Source organism: Chaetura pelagica, unplaced genomic scaffold, assembly GCF_000747805.2.
Source record: "Chaetura pelagica isolate M959 unplaced genomic scaffold, ChaPel_1.0 scaffold24, whole genome shotgun sequence".
Taxonomy (NCBI): Eukaryota; Metazoa; Chordata; class Aves; order Apodiformes; family Apodidae; genus Chaetura; species Chaetura pelagica.
In genome coordinates this window covers 3716986-3738659 of record NW_009953077.1, presented here as the reverse complement: position 1 = coordinate 3738659, position 21674 = coordinate 3716986, and the positions used below count along the sequence as shown (strand labels likewise).

The following is a 21674-nucleotide window of genomic DNA, read 5'->3' as shown; positions in this document are numbered from 1 at the left end:
GTCTTTTCAGTCTGTTCTCTCCCTGGTATGTGTTTCCACGTGTGGGTGTATCTCTTGATACCATTTCAGGTGCCATGATTAGGTGGCTTAGCTGAAGGGCAAACATTTCCTTCTCACTCATGGCTAGTGCAATTATGAAATTCTCTTGGAATCAGTGCCACCTGCATATTGCAAGGTTATACAAAGCTTAGCTATAAAGTGAAACTTGAATTAGTGCCTAATTCTCATGGGAATCTAGACCATAAGGAAGCAGGAGAAAAAGTGGAATGAGAACCTGAAGTCTGATGCAAACTGTAAGCTTAGTGCTAAAGAAAAAAGTATGGTGGTGGTGTTTGCTTCCAAATAATGGTTTAAGGCACTGAATGGTGTCAAGACAGGTGTTGTGCCAGAAATTCTTTATTCATGGAGAGAAATAAAAGGATTGTTCTTACGGGATTCCTATGCTAAATAAAAGAGTATTGTTCAGATTTTTGAATGCTTCCTTGCACTTTGTGTGAGCAATTGCTAAACTTCCTCTGTACTGGCAGGAAGTGTTGCTTTCCTCACTTTGTTTTGGGCAATCTTAACCACCTTAGACAGCACAGAACAGGGTTGGAAAACAACATGTGAACACAGAATTAATGTGTGTACTTCATTAAAAAGTGCTGATTTTTCCAGTGCTTAGTGTGTTTTCATCTCCCACATCCCTTCCATAGCACAACGTGCTGACACCCAGGATGAGACCTTTAGAAACAGCCTGAATACGCTAAAGGTAAGCTTTGCAGTGCTGGGCACGATTTTGCTGAGTTTTGTTAGTTCTCAGAAGAAGGAACCTCTGTGCAGCTCTCTTCTCTGAGATGTGAAGATGACACCTCTTTGTCCATTTGCCTTCTTCCCAGAGATTGCATTTTCTGAATAGAAACCCATTGTTTTTTGTTTAACTCCCTCAGACTAGAGTTGGAATTGAAGGGTTTGTGGAATGTAAATTTGGAATAAAAAATGTCTGAATAATTGTTTTAGTTGGCATATATTGTGTGCAGCTCCAATCTGCTACTGCAGAAATAAGTTTGTCAGCAAAATAGTTCCACAGTTTGTATTTAGTAGCACTGAAGCTGTCATTAATGAGTATTTGCATATCACTGCATTCAAGTAGGGCTTGAATGGCAGTTTGGTGTAATTTAACCCCTCTCCCTCCCTTTGATTGAAATCTAGATAGAAGGGACTGTTTGTAGGTGTCACTGGTGTACATGGTTGTGAATTCACTATGATTAGGCTGTGTTGAGTAACTGCAATGGTGGTAGCAGGTCTGGCATACCTAGAGCTGTGTTTGGTAAGTTCTTGATAGCTCTTCAGGTTCAGCAAAAGACAATGAGTTAAATAACCAGTTTTTACTGTATAAAGAAATAAAGGCACTTTCCAGGCCCCATTCTCTCTAGAAGCAGTTCATGTCTTTATCTCCTTAGGCAGTAGTTGGTCATGGTGTGTGTGATTGGTTGCAACAAAGAGTATAGCAATAATTATAGGGAAAGGTTTGTTACCCATCTTTGGGAGTGTTTTCCCCCATGTTGTTTATGATTGGAAGCTCTTGAGTTTTATATGGACAACTTAAAACCATATATGGACACCTTTAAACTGGGTTTTCTTGTTCTGCCTGTGCATGACATGCCTTTTCCAAATAAATGTATTGACAACAGAGTAGAGCAGACAGGTAGGTAACTTTGTGATGCAAAATTATGTACAGTGCTTACAAAATTACTGGCATTTATGAGACTGTGGAGTGAGAAGGATGAGGGGGTGGGAAGATTTCCTTTTGGAACTTAAAAAGTTGCTTCTCAAAGTACCTTGGTTTCTACCAGTAGATCTTGCATATATGAACACAAGTTGGAAATCAGCTAGATAAAATCTCTTCTAGTCATACGGGGCAGTTGCAGAACTAGATGTCAGAGTAACGCTTTGCCTCTAGACAAAAACAGTTAATACATGCTGTTTATAATAATAATAGAGTAATAACAAATGACGTGAACCTGCTTATTTGGAAAAGCAGAAGCTGAAGTGATGTTTCCCAGGCTTTGTGTTTGGACAGGCTCATTCTTCATATTGTCATACAGAAGCTTATTGTAAAAGCGTGTGAGCTGGGGTGGTACCAGCAGAACAAGACACTTATTTTCTGTACTTTCAAACAATTTTACTAGTATTTGACCTTGTTTTAATACCAATTTTCCTTTCTACACTGGCACCAGCTTGTAGACTTTGTTAATAATGTAGCAAGAGATGGAACCTTTAAAAACCTTAGTGATGCAAACGAGCTTCTTTTTTTTTTTTTTTTCTTTTTTTTTTTCTGAAGGGGAACATCAAGATTACACATTTGCCTCAATTGTTCTTAACTTCTGAAAACTCTTCTAGCTCGTGAGGCCTGCATGGTAGCTTTATCTTATGACAGTGAAATTTAGAAGACATTTTTGGAAAATATAAGGCCAATATCAAACATCAAGCTGTGAAGAAATAAATGCAAGCTTTTATCTTGGTTTCATAATGCTGCTGCCTAATCCAAAGTACCTGGATTGATGCCAGTCATACTTTGGCCTCAACTAACAAAGATTACTTTGGTTTTGGATCTCACTAAGTAAGATTAAAATAATAGCTGTAGTAACTGCTTTGGAGAAGAAAAATTCTTGCAGATAATCTTCTTGGGGACTAAACCAGCAAACTACTTTTCCCGCAATACATTAGGACATGTGTGTGCAGGCTTCCCCATGGTTCTGTGATGCCAGTGACTTATTTGAGGCCATTTTTGCAGCCCCTCCCACAGCTTCATCTCCTTGTTGGCAACCATTAACTTCCAGTTATTATTTGACATAAACAATTGTTTGGTGATAGGGTGCTGAAGAAGCGTTTGCCTTCCTTGGTGAGACCATAAAGTTAAGGCTGGAGTCTCAAAATGCTGTGGCTTTAGATAGTGCTTTTCCAGAACATAGGCTCCTGATGATATCATCTCGGGAGCTGAGCAACTGTGAATGTGTTTTGAGAGACACAAGTTTCAGTATCCTTGTTGCTCTCCTTTATTTTGAGTTTCCTGTAACTATTGGAAATGTTTTTTGTTGCAGCCCTAGTATGGTCCTGGATGCCAGTAAGAATGTTGTTTGTTGGTTAGCTGTGCCCAAACTGCTGTGCTCTCATGTGAGAGTCTCACTTCAGTTCTTTACTTGGAGAGTAACAGCAGTTGTGTTTGATGCTCTGATGTTGTGGGGTTTTCTTAGTTTTTTGTCACTAACTGGGTACTGAACAGGCTTGCAGAGGAAAGGCTGCCCAATTAAAACAAAACAAAAAACAGAATTCTTCTTTTGAATTAACTGTTCTTCTTGTTTGTCTTGCTTCTTCAAAAGATGTGAAGCCTCCTAGTGTTTCATGTATTACATGTGTCTACTACATTGCTCCATACATTGTTTCTTTGGATTTTTCTGCTTGATTTTGCAGTGGGAAGTTTTTTCATATGTTTTTCTGTATGGGACTATTATCCAGTGAACTAAACATTTTGGTGGTAATAGTGGATTGATGGAAGTGGTGTTAAGCAGTGGAAGGGCCTACAGAGGTGCATGTAGAGAATTAAATTAAGGGAGCATTAGGTTCTAGTTGATCTGATTCTCAAAGTGCTCAGGAGTGGTGAGAAGGTCTGAAGAAATCTGTTCTCTTCTGGATTTGGGCCATTCTTTTGCATGCAGATAAGTGTGTTACATCTTTGATGTTCAAACTGTAAATATATATATAAAAAAATCAAAGGCATTTAAGCTAACTGACAAAAAGCATCATGGCAACAACCACCCACAATATTTCCAAGTAAAGGATCAGTCGAGTGAATCAGTAAAGCAATAGCATGAAAAAAGTGGGCTAGTATTTCAGTGGTGAGAATTCTGAAGTAGGTGGCTTTTTTCTTTTTTACACTGGTCATCTAATGGCCTTACTAAGGCACAATGTGCACTGGCTGGCTGAAGGGCAGCTGTGAGTGTTTTTTTTTGAGTATTGCTCTATTTCCTTTTGACATCTTTAGACAAGCAGTGTGTTATTCTGCCATTTTGGTAATTTTATCCTAGCAGCCTCTTCAGGAATGATTTGGTGATGAACAAACACCACAGAGTCCTGTGAGAGCAGTTGGGTTTTCCAGAGTGGTGATTGGAAGTTTGTTGGCTGGAAACTGATTAATAGATAAATATCTACAACACCCTTGAACTACAGACTCAAGTTTCTGAACTGGTTAGAGGTGATGATCAGATCACTCCATTGCTGATCCACTCATCCAAACAGTTGAAACTCTGTAAAAATAAGTCTGTCACCCAGCAATCTTGTAAAATCCAAGTGATTATAATCAGTTTCTAACTAGTAACACTCATTCTATTTAGGTCATACAGGGCAAGTTGAATAAAAATCCAGCCAAGTATCCTTGTTCCTAAGGGTGTTTTCCACATGTAGGTGAACTGTGAGACTTACTCTGGCTTGAGACTTTTTAGATATTGAAGGGGCTGATTCTGGGTTTCACTGGCAATGCCTGAATCTGTCTCTTGTTAATTTTGGATTACACATTGTCATCTGCTTTGCTTTTCTCCTCTTGCACTTTCTGTCGGTGGTGGTACTTAAAGAGAACTGCAGCTCTTTCCTTCTCAGCATTGTCCAGAGACCGCTCTGAAACATGGAGTATATCTGGTGCTGTTGTGCCATGGGAGGTTTTTTAATGGCAATTAGTTTGCAAGGGAAAAAGAATCCATAAACCTGAACTGCAGCTCTGCCATTTTGTCTGCAACCTGAGTGTTGGTACTTTTTGGGTAGTGCTTGAGATAGAATGTAATCCTTTTTGGTGTGTTTAGGAATGATCCAGAAAGCAGCTGTTCCCTCTTCCTACTGTGGTACCCGGTTCTTTTGATCCATGTTGGCTGAATAGGCTGAAGTACCTCACTGAAACTAAATACCTGGAGGATCAGATATTTAGACTTGACTAATCTCAGGCAGGGCTATGTGGAACGTTGCCTGATAAGGCTGCAGGTTCCTTAATGCTGTGTCAAAATTTGATTTTCATATAAAAATTCTATTTACCAAGTGTCACAGTTAATTACAGCAAGGTTTCATTGAGATAAAGATACTTCAGGTGACTTCTGTGCTGAAAGACATTCTTCTAAATAGGCTTAAGGAGAAGGGCCTGATTCACTTAGGACATCTACAAAACATTTTAATCTGAACTTTTAAAAATAAAGGCTGAGGATGTTTTTAGAATTTGTGTGCTTTGTAAATATGGAAGTGTTTTGATACAAAATTTGATAGAAATTTTAAAAATGACAAAAATAGTGCCATTTTGTCTTTCTAAGATAGAATATTCAGAAACCTGCTTCATTTGTCCCTGTGTTCCCTGTTTACTTTTTGGAAGTAAGAAGTAGCAGGACTCAGTGTCTGGAAGTAAAGCTGGGAAGCTGTTCCTGGTAATGGCTGCTTGCTGTGTGCCTGCTTAATACTGTAATTCTGTGCTGATATTGTAAGCAGATGATATCTAAGTGGGTCTTGCTTAGACCTCTGGCTCAAAAATGATAGGGTGCCTTTCTGATTTTTGTTTGATATACTGTGTTTTACCAGGTTTTCAGACCTGTAGGCTAAGGGAATATATCCCCAGTTACACTTGGTGGCTTGAAGTGGAGTGGCTGCCTTAGTAAAGTGATGGCAAATCTGGGAACAGACACTGATGTATTTGATTTCAAATTGAGTCAAATAACCATGTGAAATGCCTATTTTGCTTTTTTTTCCCCCCCTTCGTTTCTCAGATGGGGTGGATTGGGGAATCAGATAGTTGTGCTGTTCAGAAATGATGATGTACACTAATCATATTCTTTCCTCTCCTTAGCGCTGCGTGGTGCTGCGGTTCTTGAAGTCCCCCCCAAACCAGAATAAGGTAAGAATCAACCTTTGCTGTTGGTAAAAGCCCTAGGGTAAGCTAATAACCAGTCTGAAGAGAGAGAGGAAACGTGTGAAAGAACGGTGACTGACAGGAGTAAGAGCAAGGGGATGTGCCTGTCTTTCTGGGGTTTTGGCAACTGGAGGGTCCTCTTAGGTAACTCAGGTGATGTGCCTGCTGGTACTGAGACCTTTGTGTGGGAGAGATGTTCAGGCTGCAGTGTAAGAGGTGTGGCTGCTGCAGGGACAGCTGGGGCAGCAGAGACAGTGTCAGTGTTGCACAGCAACCTGCTGGAGCGGGGCTGTGCTGAGGGAGAAAGGACAGCTTTATGGGCTGTAGCTACGTGGGACAGAAGAGGAACAGGGCTGGCATCATGATAAAGGCCTGTTGTTGACTGCCTGTTCCGCAGGTAACAAGCTGTGGATGAAATATTCACAGAACAGCCCTTGTGAGTGAGTGGTTTTATTGTCCTGTTGCAAAAAGAACAAGGTGGGACACAGTCTGCCTGTTTCTAGGACTGTGGCAGGAGGTTTTTCTGCTTGAGAAGGAACTACAGCAAGTTACCTTTTATGGGTTTGCTTTAATAGGGATAAAGTTGATCAAGAGTCAAAGGTGGAAAGTAAAAGTGAAGTGTCAACGCAGTGCTCCAAGGGGAAAGGTTCCAATTCTGCCATTTCCTCAAGGTTATGGGGAGTCTTTAGGGTGTGTTACCTGAGAGATTCAGGGAATGGGTTGATCCAGGGGCAGGTTCTGTGGCACAGCTTTGTGAGGCTCAGTGGCACTGTTGTGATGAGAGAGAAGTATAAAAAGCATTATGGCTGTTCTGAGAGCTGGGGGGAGTGCTTAATTTAGGAAAAAAAGAAAAAGGATGAATGTAAATATATAGGAAGGGCATTTTGCTCTAAATCAGGAAGATGAATGTGAAATGTGTTCAATTTAACAACGGGCAAAAGAGGAGAAGTTTCTGAAGTAGATCAGAGGAAATCAGAAGAAGTTAAAATCCATTATTACAGTGTTTATATGAGTTATTTGATGGCCTTTGTGCTACTATTTGGCTTGAAAAAAAGTCTGGTAAAACTAAGGTGTGTTTCAAATAATTTTTTATTTACTATAGTGGCAGGATTTCAAAAATATGTCCTGTAGTAATCCAAGATAATATTTGGAGCTTTTTGAGAAGAGGGAAAGAACCCAGTGGGTTGGAAGAAAGGGAAGCAGTGTCTGTCTCAATGTGTAACATAGCAGAGAGAATTAGTTCAAGTAAAAAAAGTCTATTGCCATTTATTTAAGAAAGCAAAGCACTGAGTTCAACCTCTTTTTTTTTTTTTTTTTTTTTTTTTTAAGTCCAAAGAGATTGTTGCACTGTAATTGTTTTTTAAAAATCAACACAGTATGAGAGTCACACAGGAAGCCAGGAAGTGACTCTTCAGTTACCCACCGCAGCGCCAAGCTGATAACAGTTCTGAGGGCTGCTCTGGCACGGGTGGGGCTTTTTGGATGGGGATAGCAAAACACAAGGAAAAAAAATAATCCTGGACATGATGTTCTGTTAGTATTTGAACACTGCTCAGTTTCTTGGATGTTTTTATCCCTGCATAAACAGATTAGTGCAATTGCTCAGAGCCCAACCAAGCAGTAGAGAGATGGCAGTAGGTATTTCTGTGAGCTGATGCTGATGAAACACTAAGAGTTTGGGTTTCAGAGCTGTTAGCAAAGCTTCCATTCAGAGTTGCCCCAGACAGGCACCCATCTCAGCTTACCTTTGTGGCAAGCAAAGAGACTGTCTGTGGGTGCACACAGTGAGGGAGTACACGTCTGCAAGGGCTCTTCTACACTCTTAGATTGATAAATGTCTGAGCAAAACCCCCTGGGGCAGGTAGAAGTGCTACACTGGGCTTGTGGCCAGCTCCACTATTCTGCTTTTGCCTTGAATTGTGATTGTGTGGACTTCATGATACACAATTCCTTCTGGTTTTGCTCTCTAAATAGAAGATTATGTAATTTGAATATATTTAATTATTCTGGTGATTTTTTTTTTTAATTTAGTTTTTCTTGGAGCAGAATGAGAGAATAAATATTTAATCTTCAGATCTATAAACAAATCCTGGAGAATCGGAGTTCTGGGAAAAACTTGGATATAACAACATGACAGCTGTGGAGGAGAAAGTCATGTTAGGGGCTGTATTCCTGACTGGTGCAGGATGGGTTAGATACAAAGTGTCACCTCTCTGTGTCTGACAGTGTAGCTCATCTAGCATAAGCAACTCTGAAAGAAGGACTGGCAGTAAAGTATTTTCTAGTGAGACAAACACTGAAATTCAGATGGGATAAATGTACCTCGGCCTCTTCTGCTCAAAAGGGGGAGAAGTCTGGACACTGCTTGATTTATACTGTTTGGTTAGGAATTGGACTAGATAACCTAGTAGTTAAACAAGGTGGTGTTATTATTAGGAATTGCAATCTTACTGCTGCCATTCAGTGTTTTAATGAAAAATAATAATGTAATTCTGGGGCTTGCATTTTTTGAGTATAAATTCAAGTGTCAGGACTTGTGGAATGATTTTAATTGCATGTTGCTAATTGTTTCTTATTTAGGGTATGTATGTAAAAAATACTTGCTCTTAAAAGGAGGTGAGCAGGTGTCATAAGCTTGATTTATAATTTTAAAGTTGTATTGATCTTAACTGGCAAGTCCTTCCTTGTAGTGGTAGCAGCAGTGACTGTCCTGATTTTCCAAAGTGCCTACTTCCTAGCATGTGTGTATACTTTATATATATGATTAAAAAAAAGTCTGTGGGTGCTGTATCTGTCAGCAAACCAGGTCAGAATAACCTGTAAGTGGGAATTAGCTGAGATTTCTGTTACTGTACCAGGTGATGTGACATTCCTTCTCACCATTCACTTTGTATAAATTAGAGAAAGGCTATGTTGTCATTAGAAGGGCAGAAATCTGTTGCCTGTTAATTATTTTTTCTTATATCCACTTCTTAAGACCTAGTGACTGCAGTTGAGGAAGTAATTCAGGCACCTTAGTGTGTGTTTTGTTCTAAGCCTGGAGTAGTGGGATGTTGCCTGTTGTGAAGAGGCTTTTTGTGGCTCTCTTAGAAAGATTCAGGGAGAGCGATTCTGAGAAAGAGCTCCACATACATTATGCAAAACATTTTATAGGATAAATGCTGTCCTGGCCTTTATGGAATGATGGAAATGCTGTCTAAGTGCTTTGGAAGAGTTGCATGTTTCCTACTTGCTGCAAAGTGCTGGGGTTTTGGTTGGTGTTTGCACACTGAAGCAGCAGTGTGTAGTGTAGTTTGTCACTGAGGGAAGTGTATACTTAATCTGCCTTACTGGGGTAACTTTTTTTCCGTAAAGCACAATTGCACATTGCAGTAGCGTGTGTTGCTGCTGCAGTCTGGACAGGGAATCCTGCCAGAGGAAGAATATTAAACTCAGTATGTAGCCTTAGCAGAACTGTGTTACAGTAACAAGCTCATTTTAGTCCTACACAACTCATGTAAGTTTGTTAAGTAACAAATGGTTCTGGGTGGAGAAAAAAAAAATCTACCTATAGTGATAAAACAGAGCTAGGACAGTTGCCTGGTTAGTAACAATCTTTCTTCACCTGTAAACATCTCAAATTTGTGTTGGGTGTTGTCTTTCCTCCCTTCTCTAGATTGTCATGGGAGTGTTCTCCTAGCATTTCATTTTCTCTTACTCTGCTGTTTATTTTTTCTCCTGCTTGTCTTATTTTTCCTTTCTGGTTTTCTAACTTGGATATGAGTGTTGCACTTTCTTTTCCTCCACTGTTACTTAATCCCAAGAGTAAATCTCTAAGGTTGAGTGCTTTGCAGTGTACAGTGGCAGGCTAATTGGCTTGGAGATTGTCTGTCATAACAGCCACCTCCTGTGCAGAGCCAGTGTGTGCTGGAGTGCTGAGGCTGGGATTGTGTTGTTGTAAAGCTTCTCTGCCACCTCTTCAATGAGCAGCTCTGTCACAGACTGCACGAATGTTCTTGTCCTGCTTCCACTACTCCTCTAGCTCAGTTTCTATCTCACTTGGCATTTTTTGTCTTGTAGAAGAACTTTAGTGTTTGTGTATAGACACGTAACAAAGTTAATGGAAGATGACATTAGAGTAAGATGTTTTGTTGTCTGGGGCAGCACTTGGCACATTCTGTAGCTGTTCATGCAGAAGTTTGTCATGTGGCCATTCTCTTCCAAAATCTCCAGGTGAAGTTCACCCTTGGTAAGGTGTGCTGTGCATCTCTCTGGTACAGTTTGTTGAGCTGTTTGAAGAATAATAGCGTAGATCTTGACTAATCTCTCCCTCTTCTACCCTTTATTTTCTCTGTCCTTTTCCCCCTGAAACTTAAGAAGAATCATCTGTTCTGATCATTGTCCTGGTTCTCCCAGGCCCTCAGGTGGTGGGAGGGAAACAAATCTATCACACATTTCATTTGTCTATTTAATTTCCATATGCACTGACCAACCAAACTCTGTAGAGCAATTAAGTTACTTTGCTAAATCGTTGACTAGTATGTAATATGTCTTAATGAGTATTATAATTAGTTCTGAACTAAATTACCATGTTTGTGTCTTCCAGACTTCCGAGGAAATACTGCACCATCTGCAAAACATCGTAGACTTTGGAAAACATGTCATGAAGCAGTTCTTTGGGGAGAACTATGTTCACCATGGGGTAAATGTTTTCTTACAATAAATGGCTTACACACTGTAAACACTGAAGTGTTTCAGAGAACACTGACAGTAAAAAGAATGAACAGGGTTTGCAGATACTCTTGAGCAAGATACACAAGAAGCATTTGGATCCGAACAAAATCCTGCTCTGTACTTAAGAGGTGATTGGATTGTTCTCTGTGGTTTGAGCTATTTCAAGCTCCTGATGAGAAGAGTGGTCATTTCTTTGCCCTGAATAGGGGGAATGATGTGAGAAGAGAGATTTTTAGACTAAGTGCAAAACAAGGGGAGAAATCTGGTTCATGTGCATTGTCTGGGTTTCTGTAACCTTTTTCCCTGCTACTTCAGAGCAGCCAGATCTACTTATCTGAACATCAGATATCTGAGAGGAAAGGTTACACCTTCTCCTGGAACCTGAGTTGCACAATCCTGCCTTGGAAAGGCGGGATGTGAGACACGGGACAGGTTGAAATGGGACTCTTTCATTTGTGAAAAGGGCAAAAAGATGCAAATTTCTTCCTGGACATTAAATTTGCACTGAAAGTGTTTGGTCTTACACATTTATTTCAGTTTTTTTCTTGGTTTTCATAGTGAGTGAGTATTGGATGTGATTGCAGTTACAGGTCTTCATGTAGACAGTTAATCAGAGGGAGAAGCTGCTGACTGTGCAGTTTAGTAGACTTGTTAAAATCCACTGAACCTTGGTATTCTAAGACTGTCTAACTTTCTCTGTTGTGATATATGTTTTGTGTTTTGTTTTCTTAATAGGAAATTATCCAACTGCCTTTAGACTTCGTAAGACAGCTCTGTTTAAAAATTCAGCCAGAGAGGCCAGGTAAGTGCCAGGGATGATATTAAAAGGGGTCTTCATCAAGCTGTAAAGTACTGTGCTTTATTGCAAAGTAAAAAAACCATCATACCTCAAAATAAGAGGAACTTTTAAAACTATTTAGACAAAGACAAGTTGAAAATTTGTTGTGAAAGACTGGGAGTGTTCTATATTGAAAGTTGAATCTGATGTTAGTTTCATCAATTTGGCAAGAGGGATCCTCTGAGAGCCTGTGTGTGTTGATTCTTGAGCAAGATTTCACCTTGATGTCCTCTACAAAGGTCTGTGAGGAAGGTGGAAGATGTGTCCTGAAATAATTGTTTCCGTTCCATCAGTTTCTGCTCCCAGCCTGTGCAGCAGTGCTTTGGAAGGAAGATGTTTTCAGAAACTCCACAGGAAATTATCTGGAGTGTCAGTGTTTCACTTGGGGCTGAGCATCTCACATCTTACGAGTCACAGTGCTCAGGCAGTGTGCAGCTCTACCTGCCTCCTTCCCATGGCTCTTTTCCTGGTAGCTGGCATGTCTCACTGCCAGAGAAGTGCAGTGTCCCAGCTGTGCTGTCACTCTGGAATATGGGGCTGTGCCTGATTTCTCCTGACTGATGTGTTGCTCTGGGGTCCCTATCCAGCAGTGAAGTGCACCTACAGCTTTTCTTGTCCCCTTGGATGGGGGAACTGAGGGGGACAAGTGTAGGAGGGTGTGTTGACCTTGTGAAACCTTCTGGAACCAGCTGCAAGACTCAAAGTTTGGCAACCTTTGACGTATTCCATGTAAAGTGCTACAGAAATTGGTGTAATCATCCTTAGTCAGCAACATGTGGGCTGTTGTTCCTCATGTGTGGCAAAAAGTACAGTGAGGTGTAAGCTCTAAAATGGGCAAAGGGGAGATGTCCCTCATGGTTTGTTCATCTTAAGTTCTCAAACATTCTTGAGAAGAGCCAGAAACTCCTGTTTTAGCCAAGTTCCTTGAAGGCAAATCTGGTATTCAAGAAAAAAAGGAAATAATTAACATACAGTGAACATAGGACACTCTTGCTGTCTTGTCCTCCTCGCCTTTATGAGAAACAGTTCTACAGTGCCAGAAACCCCACCTGGTGAACAATATAACTACAGAGCAAAATAACCATCCCCAGACCTAATGTCTGGTGTTGGTTTGTTTCCCCAGAGTCTCGCTGTGACAAAGACATGGACACTCTAAGCGGTTACGCCATGTGCCTTCCCAACCTCACCAGGCTGCAGACCCACCGGTTCGGGGAACACCGACCCATCCTCTGCATTGAGATTAAGGTACTGAATAGGAGAAGATCCTGCTGGGGGGTCATGGTACCTTCTGAAGCACATACTGACCAGTTTCAAAGGGACACAGAAGGGGGGGCAAGGCAGAGTTCACCGCTTCCGTGGTGACACATAGGGTGTAAGATCTCCTCCCCTTCCAATTCCTGATCTTTTGAAACTTGGGAAATTCCCAGGTATTACCAGGCTTTCTTACAGGCCACAGAAGTTTTGTCTGTCCTTATTTCTTAAGTGAGGACTTTAAAATAACAACTGGGAATAATATACAGTGACATATATTAAGTTTTTAACTGTTTGCTGCTGAGTGGTTTGTTTGTTTTCTTAAGTTTCCTTTAACTGGAAAGATGTACATACTGTGTGCCCTTGTCCTCACACACAGAAATACATCTGTATTTATCATCTTTTGTCTTTCTTTGTTTTAGCCAAAGTGTGGCTTCATTCCATTTTCCAGCCACGTTTCACAGGAGATAAAGCACAAGGTGTGTCGTTACTGTATGCATCAGCATCTAAAGGTAATTTTTTTTCCAGTTGTCATCCTGCTTTCCCTTGACTGTACCGTCCTTTATTTGCTATTAAATCTCTGATATGACAAAGACAGGAGGTGGATTCACGTTTGGGTTGCTGGGTGTGAATCTGTTTAGTGAGAGAACAAGTTCTGTGGGAAGCTGGAAGCAAACAAATACAGTATTAGTCTTTGAGGAGTATTAACACTGTTGATAGCTCACCAGATGCACCGTGGCATTCCATAACCTCCAACAGCACCCAACCCACAGGGAATCCATTGGGCTCGTCCATTCTGTGTCTGAAATGGTGTAACTGCCTCACTGTCACTTAGTGGGACCTTTCTCCATGCATTCCATTGGTGAATGCAGTTTGAGTGAACTGAGTGAGGAAGACCCCTAGAAGTCATTAAATGTCCATTCAAAGGCTTTTTGATGTTGTAGAACTTCTACAGACACTGTTAGTGCCATACACCTGGCTGTTAGAATAACTGAGAGTAGTTCTTCCAGCAAGTGTGAACAGCAGTGCTCTGGGTTTTCACAGGTAGCAAATGGAAAATGGAAGCGACCAAGTAAATATTGCCCGTTGGATCTCTTCTCAGGGTAAGGAAGTGTCTGACTTGATTTCTTTCTCAGATTACTTGCACAGACTTTCATGCAGTGTTAATAATGATCAATGCCTGCTTGTCTGACTGTTATAGTGGGTATTTCTGGTGCTTTTTGCACCAATTTCAGGAATCAGTAGCTTATCAATGTACTAGTGCTTTTTGCTACATAGCATGAAACCTAAGAGCTATTTACTTTACTTGGATTTGAAGTTCTAATTACCAACAGTCTTTGTGGTGAGTTCCGTGTGAATAATGGGTGTGTTCACTTCAGGTGCCCAGCTCTGATTCCACAGAGCCCTCTAAGCAAGGGTGTAAACAGCTAAAAGGCTATGATAAAACATTTGATTTCTATTTCTCCCCTAGAAATAAACAGAGAATGCACTTTGCTTTAAAGAGCTTACTACAGGAGGCACAGAACAACTTGAAAATATTTAAGGTAAGCAATCAAATCTCTCTGCTTGCCTTTTTTGTCTTGGCTTTGAAACTACTTGACTTCAGCATCTGAACAGTCAAGGTTCTACTTCAAACCTACCACATCACCATCACCACTGGACTACACCAAAAGAACAGAACAGGAAAATTCTTAGTTAGATTTCCAGTTAGGACAGGTAAGCAATAATCTCCCGGAAATGATCAGTCTGAAAGAATCAACGAGGAACAACTAATAGAAAGGACTTGTAAAGATGACCAAAGTTTGAAAACTTTGATTCTTCAGGAGGAAGAAGTTAAAGAACTTGCATATTCTTGCAAATATTTGGTTCCAACTATTGTTGCAGCCCCCATGCAAGCCAGATGCACAGTGTGCCTTGCTGAGGAAGGAAGAAGTTACCTTTCTGTGGTATTAATGTAGGAAGAATATAAAGCAGTAACTGATGGCCTCTTTTCAGACTAATTCTAGGAAATAGGATTCTGTACAATTTATTTTCAGTATTAAACCACCTATTTTTATTACTTAAACTGTACAGAGAACTATCATGCCTTTTCTGTCCCTTTTTACAGCCCTGTTTTCCAGTTTGCCTTTTAAAAGGTTGTTCCACATGGTTCCTTTTCACTATTGACATTCAGAAAGAAGCAATAGGAAAATGTGACCAGTATCAGTTCACTTTTATTAGTCTGATTACTTAAGAGTTGATAAGTTGGGGAAGTAGCACTTGATTTAAATGAGCTTTTTAGTCCTAATTCAAAGGTCCTTTGTTACCTGTGGTGTCTGTTTAAACTTAAGAGGGCAAATTTATGAGAGATGAGGAATGTGTGTATTTGTATGCGGACTGTTAATCTAGTAACATTTTTCTGTGCTATGTGTGTTAAAATACTAAATCTGATGCTTTGATTAACTAAGTATGAATAACTGGGTTTCATGAAGTGCATAATTTATTTTTTCTTCTAATTTGCAGAATGGGGAACTAATTTATGGCTGTAAAGATGACCAGGACTGTGTCTCTGACTGGAATGAACTTGCTCGTCACTTAAAACCTTTCTTTTTTCCCTCCAATGGGCTGGTCAGCGGGCCCCACTGTACAAGGACAATTATCAAAGAACTAATCCATGTTATAACTATGACGCTACTAAGTAGTACTGATGCCTGCAGGGCAGGTGATATGAAGACAGTTCCCATTTCACAAGGAAGAAGCTACTGTGAAGCAAGTGCTTTTAATAAGGAGCTAGTAAGAAATGGTAAGAAATAGTTTCTTGAGCACTGTCAATAATTAACTGTTATCAGTCACGGAGTGAATCAGATCTTTGCTTCTCATTAGCTGTTTAATGCCAAAATGAGAATGGAAACAGTGGGGTTTTGGTGACACTTAAAAAATAAGTTCTGAGCTGCATAACTGCCAGATAGTTGTTTTTAATATGACCCTGTAGTGAGCACTGACAGCACTGTACCTACTGACAGGGATAAAAATAAACTTAGAAGGTGGTAGGGGAAATAAGGAAGAAAATACCAGTTTGAGCTGATAATCATCACACGTATTTCAAATGAGTGGGGAATTTTTATATTGTGTGTGCTTATGAGGTCCTTGGTTAGTTTGTTACATTACACCTATTTCTTGCCTCTCCCTGCTCCTCCTCTCTGCCCTCACCAGCTAGGGTGCAGATCATTCTCTTTTCTTCTACTACTCTGCTCCTGGCAAAGAAAGAGGTATGAATACTGGAGGGAAAAGGAATGGGAAGTGAGTGTTGGGAAACTGTAAATCATGTTCATTGCTCAATGCCTAAGTTTTGGAATGCTCAAATTATTCAGGATGCTTTTAATTATCATAATAACACAAACTGCATGTTTTATTACTCTGCTTTTGAGGAAGATCTTTTTCATTGCTGATTGGTTTTGTTCTGTTTTGCTGGAGAAAGCTCTCTTACAGAAATTACAGCAAATGCAAATCTGTTTATACTATATGAAAAAGAACCAATATCTTTCTGCCAACAGTTCATACTGTTGTAAGTGATTTGTGGTGGCTTTAAACTCATATAAAAATGTCTCTTGCAGACTCAAACAAGCAGACCGCAATGGAATGTGTGGGGTTTGGGTTTTTTCAGTTAATTTGTAGAGTTACAGATCAAGTGTTTTATTCTGCATTCAAGTATGTGCTGTTGAAATGTGCAGGTAAGTACATGCACCTGGCACTTTAGTATTTGGAAACACAAGTGGCTTGGTTTGATTTCTTTTCCCTTTTTCTTCCCCTGTGACTGGTCTAAAGAATATTTAGATTTGCTTTGTGGAACAAGAACATACATAATGTCAAAATGAAGACAACAGTCATGTTTGCCTTATTTGAAAATACATTTTCTTCTAGGTAAACATAAATTGGAAAGCTCTGGATTACCGAGGGGTTGTCTCCTTTATAAAGCCCTTCAGGCTCAGATGCTTGACATGCTGGATATTGAAGGACTCTATCCCTTGTACAGCAGAGTTGAGCAGTACTTGGAGGAATTTCCTGAAGAGAGGTAAGACTTAGTGGCTTTTCTATTCAGTTCTGACTAAGGAGGTGTGCAGACAAGATTGGCTCTATGCAGATACAATAATTTGTTCTCTTGTTGTGTACAACTTTCTTTCATGGCATTGTATATTATGCATTTCTAACTTGAAATGGCAGATTAAAAAATACGAGTTTTGTTTAAAATTTTAATGTCGGTCACTTTGACCTGAATTTTTAGGTAATGAGTATGGGAAGTTCACAACTTCCCATAACAACAAGGGTAAGAGAAAAAATGCCCTGTTCCTTAGCAGAGGGTGTATATTTGAGGAGAGATACAGTAAAATGGATGGTTGGTTTCCCAGGCCTTCAGTACCTGCAGACCTAGGCCAGGGTCTGCAGTAATGATGACATCTTTACAGTAATTCTCAAGTTTACCTTGGCCTACCTAAACCTGCCCCTAGAAACCCCTGAGTGTGGTACTCAGCCTGCAGGGTCTTGCAGAAGGTGTGGATCTGGGGCTGTCCAGCTGAGTGTGACCCACGTCACAAGCGATCCAATCACTCTTGAGGCACAGGACCCTTTCTCTTACAGTATTTCTAGTCTGGTGAATAAATACTGGGCATTGCAAGCAGCTACACTTGTTCTCAGTTAAAGCTTATTAGTTGTAGTGATAATCGCTATAAAAGACCTTGGCTGGGCTGGAATGTGCCTGTAGTTCGGCCGTTGCTCACAGGAGGGCACGCTGGCTTCACTGCCGAGACCCATCTGCTCCTGCTCCTCGAGCTCCCTTGGCCTCCCGGGGGAGTTGAAGGGGTATGTCATGCCGGTGGGTTGGCCTTAAGCTCTGCTTAAATAACTTGCAGTGAGGCTTACTTATGTATTTATACATGAAACTAATACATAGAAAAGTTATAGTTTCACCTGGGGGCTGTTAGAGTGCTGCAAACCCTGCTTTGTCGGGATCTGCTGGAGTTCAGGGTTTACTGTGGGAAGGAAGGAGGGGAGGCCAAATACACCTGCCTCTTGCCAGTCTGCAGGGGGGGCTGGGGGCAGAGCAGGGCCTTGGCAGGTCAGTGTGCACACCCATTGTTTGCAGCAAGGCTTTCTGGGAGCTCCTGCAGGCTAACAGATTTTGAAACCTACCCATTTTTGTGAAAAATACTGTTCTTGTAGTGATACACAGGTGGCAGTGGATTCAGAAATCTTTTTTCAAACAAAAAAAACAAACTCCAAACCTTAAACAGTGTTATCTTAAGTGATGTGAGGATGAGGGACTAACTATGGTGTTAGAGCACTAACCTGTTGCCATGTTTATTACCGTTACTCTTTCTTCTGAATATCTGGGCTGCTGAAGAAAGACCTTACTGAAAATCAGTAAATCATCTTGGCTGTCTGTAAATCTGCTTTTAACATTTATTTAGAAGTACATTGCAGATAGATGGACCTTACAATGAAGCATTTTATGAGAAGCTGCTAGATCTTTCCACGGAAGATGACGGGACAGTAGCGTTTGCATTAACAAAGGTACTTCTGCACGTGTTGTTGAAGCTTATTTACTTTGTGAGTTTCAGTAAACATTTGGCTACAGGAGCAGATGGACAGCCTGCTGGCTCCACCACTGGCCTGGTGAAAGCTCTTAATTGTGCCAGCATGTACCTTGGTAGCAGAAGCAGTTAACAATGAACATGTTTAGCACCAGATCTGAAGGAAAAAAATAATGCTGGTTATTCGCTTTCTTGACTGAGGAAGTATTTGCATGAACTGGTGCTGCTTTGGCCTTCAGGAAAACTATCTGTAGGAAATAACCATCCATCTTGTAGCAGATGCTGTAAAACCACCTGCTCCTGCTAACCATCTGTTACTGACACCTTTTATAAAGAAAGGCATGCTTTGCTAAGGCAAATGCAAATAGAATAGAAAGTGAGTGTTATTTTTGTCTTTCACAGGTGCAGCAGTACAGAATAGCCATGACTGCTAAAGACTGCTCCATCATGATTGCCCTTTCACCCTGTCTACAAGATGAATGGTAAGAGACCTGCTTGTGAGTGACTCCTGCTCAGAGAGCAACTGAAGCTGCATTTGCACAGTTGTAACTTGGGGGTGGTGGTGTCCAAATGTTTGGCTGTGAGCATATTAATAAGGTGAAGTTCTGATTTAAGACAAATGTTTGTTTACAAAAAGTTTTAAGTTGATAAAAAGGGTTGAAGTTTTCTATCTATTCCCTTCTTGGAATTTGACTATTTATGGTAGATGTGCACAGTCTTAACCAGGTACAATTTTTTGCATGAGAGATTTTTCAAGGTGAGTTGCCTTTAACTGCGTAATTAGATTAAAAGTAAGGCAATAATCAAGAGGTAGCATATTTTGCTGTAAGACAGGTGGCTTTGCCACAATATTATCAATCTTCTGTCAGCAATAATAGTCTGCTCTTACATAGGGGAATTTGCTTTACCAAAGCCTTTGGTTTTTTTAGAGAATATTATTTTCTGCCTTTGCCCTGCAGCTCCTGAATTAAGTGTTCGTGATGTAGATGACTTGTTATTACTAAGTCCTCCGTCCTTCAGTATCTGTGGACACTTAGGTCTGATGCTACATTTGTATTACCTTGAGTTGCAGTGATTCTTCCTTCTGCTAGTTCTGAAGGCCTTGTGTGCATATCGCCTAGGAACAGACTGGACTTGGGCAGTACAAAGCCATGGTAACTGACAATAATGTTTTGAGTTCAGATGTGTGGAAGCTGAAAGGAAAACAACTGGAAGAGATGCCAGCAAATTCACTTTAAGGCTGGCTAAGCTAGAGCTATAGATTCCTAAATGCTGCATTAGCTGAAGTTTAATTTCTTGGGCTTCCAGAAATTATTTTATTAATTAAATTAATATTAGAGTCACTTTAGTGAGGGGACTCAGGACACACAAATGACAGATGTTCATTCGGTGACTCAGATGTACAACATGGTTCTGTGTTCCAGCTCTGAGCAGCGACCTGTGGTACTAACGTCCAAATCAAGATTCACCTTCTCTGTTTCTGTCCTGGACCTTGACCTAAAACCTTACGAAAGCATTCCTCATCAGCACAAACTGGATGGCAAGATAGTAAACTATTATTTGAAGAATGTACAGGCCAAAGATGACCCCGTTATGTCCAGTCTCTTTAAGGAGAATGAAGACTGCACATTAGTTCTCCATAAAGTGTAACCATTTCCTTGAAGTTATTTTTATTTGAACACATTAGAAAGTGAAAGATTAATGGAATACAATTATGGTGTTTTTTTTTTTTTCTATTGTGTTCAGTGCATTTTTCAGCTGTGAATGTTTTTGCTTTAAGAAATGATTCCTAATTGGTATTGCCTTTTCAAAGACATGGGATAGCACTAAGCCACACATTTGCTATATAACCTTAATGAATGTATTTAATATGACAGAACAGATAATGTGCCATACCTTGGAACTATAGAGGACAGGTCAAATTAATACTAAAGTCTATTTCCTTAGAATTGAAAGAGCACAGAAGTAAAGGTTTCCTGAAGTATTGCACTAACATAGAAAGCCTAATTACTAATGAGAGAATTGCCTTGGAGCTTGTGCTTTGAGTCTTATACCCACTGGGAAGAGGGAATGCTCTGACAAAACCTAATATAAAACTTCAGCATTAAGTCCACTGAAAATACAACTGAAGGGGCTACTCAAGTGTTACTGATGTATGGAACTACTGTGTTTACTGCAGGACACTTTGGAGTACTAATGCATGAGATTAAGGGCACCAGACTGCCTCCAGAAGTTTGGTGATCACCTTGTGTCTACTTAAAACTTCTGAAACTAAGTGGAAAGGGTTTAAAGTAAGCATCTGAGTTTGATGTGATAGCTGGGCTCAACTCATCTGACATACTGGTCTTTTATTTTTTATACATTGTGCTGCTATTGAAGGTGAAACCACAGCTTGCTCTTACCTAGTTTAAATGGAGCTATATGAATAATATAGTTTGAGTTCTACAGGTTTGTTCAGGTCTTTCAGATAGTGTCAAATATTGTAATAACTTCACTGGTAGCCCACGTACCGTATGGCTTGAGCAGTTGCTTTCAGGCTTGTTCTTTTTCAGAAACACACAACAACAGTGACAGTACCTGATTTTATTTTCAGAAGCTGCATGGGGGCAGTTTCTGAGGGTGAGTGCTGGACACCTCAGTTCCTATCACTACTTCAGCCATTGAATGATGGCTTCACTTCCTAAACATTGGAATGTGCAGCTGAAGTCTTGTGGGATGTTGCATAAAAGCCATCCTCAAGGAAGGTCCTGAGCTGCAGACAGAGGATATATTCAGAAGTGAGGGTAGTATGATGAAAGCTACAGCCACTTTCCCTGTATGCCTGGGGATTACACACCCTGAAACGTGCAGAGATGCTGCTCAAGCTACAGTTCACTGCTGTTACCTAGGTACAGTGTGGGCTTACTGGTCATGGTGTTAAAAATAATGTAGGTCAAGACTTAAATATATTTAGATTTCAGTGTAATGTTTGAATTGTTCCATTTTATCTGACAGTCAAAAAGCAAACTCAGAAAACCCTGTATATTGGCACAACTCATAGAAGACATGAACTAGAGAGTAACACCACTCACAGACCCATGGGGCATTGCCATGGTAGTGACCTGTGTTAGCCATCTCCTGGATCCCATTGCCTGCTGACCCTGTGCCTTGCTGGGATGGGGTACTGGGCTGCTCTCACTGAAATGGGATACTACAACAGTGCAATAAGCTGGTAGTTGGTAATGGTATTAACCCTTCCTTTTCAAAGAAAACCTGGAGGGAGAGAGAGCTATTTTTAAATTAAAAAAAAATCCTTCAACTGTTGCATAAGGGGAGGAAGGAATGAGTATTCACAGCTGGAAAGTTTTCAGGGTTTTATGCTGTATCTTTACACACGTTTCATCTG

General features: G+C 40.4%; 1 protein-coding gene across 1 annotated transcript; it reads left to right on the top strand.

Annotated features, from left to right (window-relative positions):
• The first annotated feature begins 1270 nt into the window (after nucleotides 1-1270).
• IPPK (inositol 1,3,4,5,6-pentakisphosphate 2-kinase) lies at nucleotides 1271-20303 on the top strand. The gene is made up of 14 exons (XM_009996945.1): nucleotides 1271-1309; nucleotides 2857-3054; nucleotides 5858-5905; nucleotides 10506-10601; nucleotides 11369-11435; nucleotides 12595-12716; nucleotides 13145-13234; nucleotides 13767-13825; nucleotides 14194-14266; nucleotides 15225-15504; nucleotides 16623-16773; nucleotides 18167-18269; nucleotides 18692-18771; nucleotides 19714-20303. Exons 1-14 carry the CDS (start codon nucleotides 1271-1273, stop codon nucleotides 19937-19939), a joined length of 1632 nt encoding a protein of 543 aa, XP_009995247.1. The 3' UTR covers nucleotides 19940-20303.
• The last annotated feature ends 1371 nt before the right edge of the window (nucleotides 20304-21674 follow it).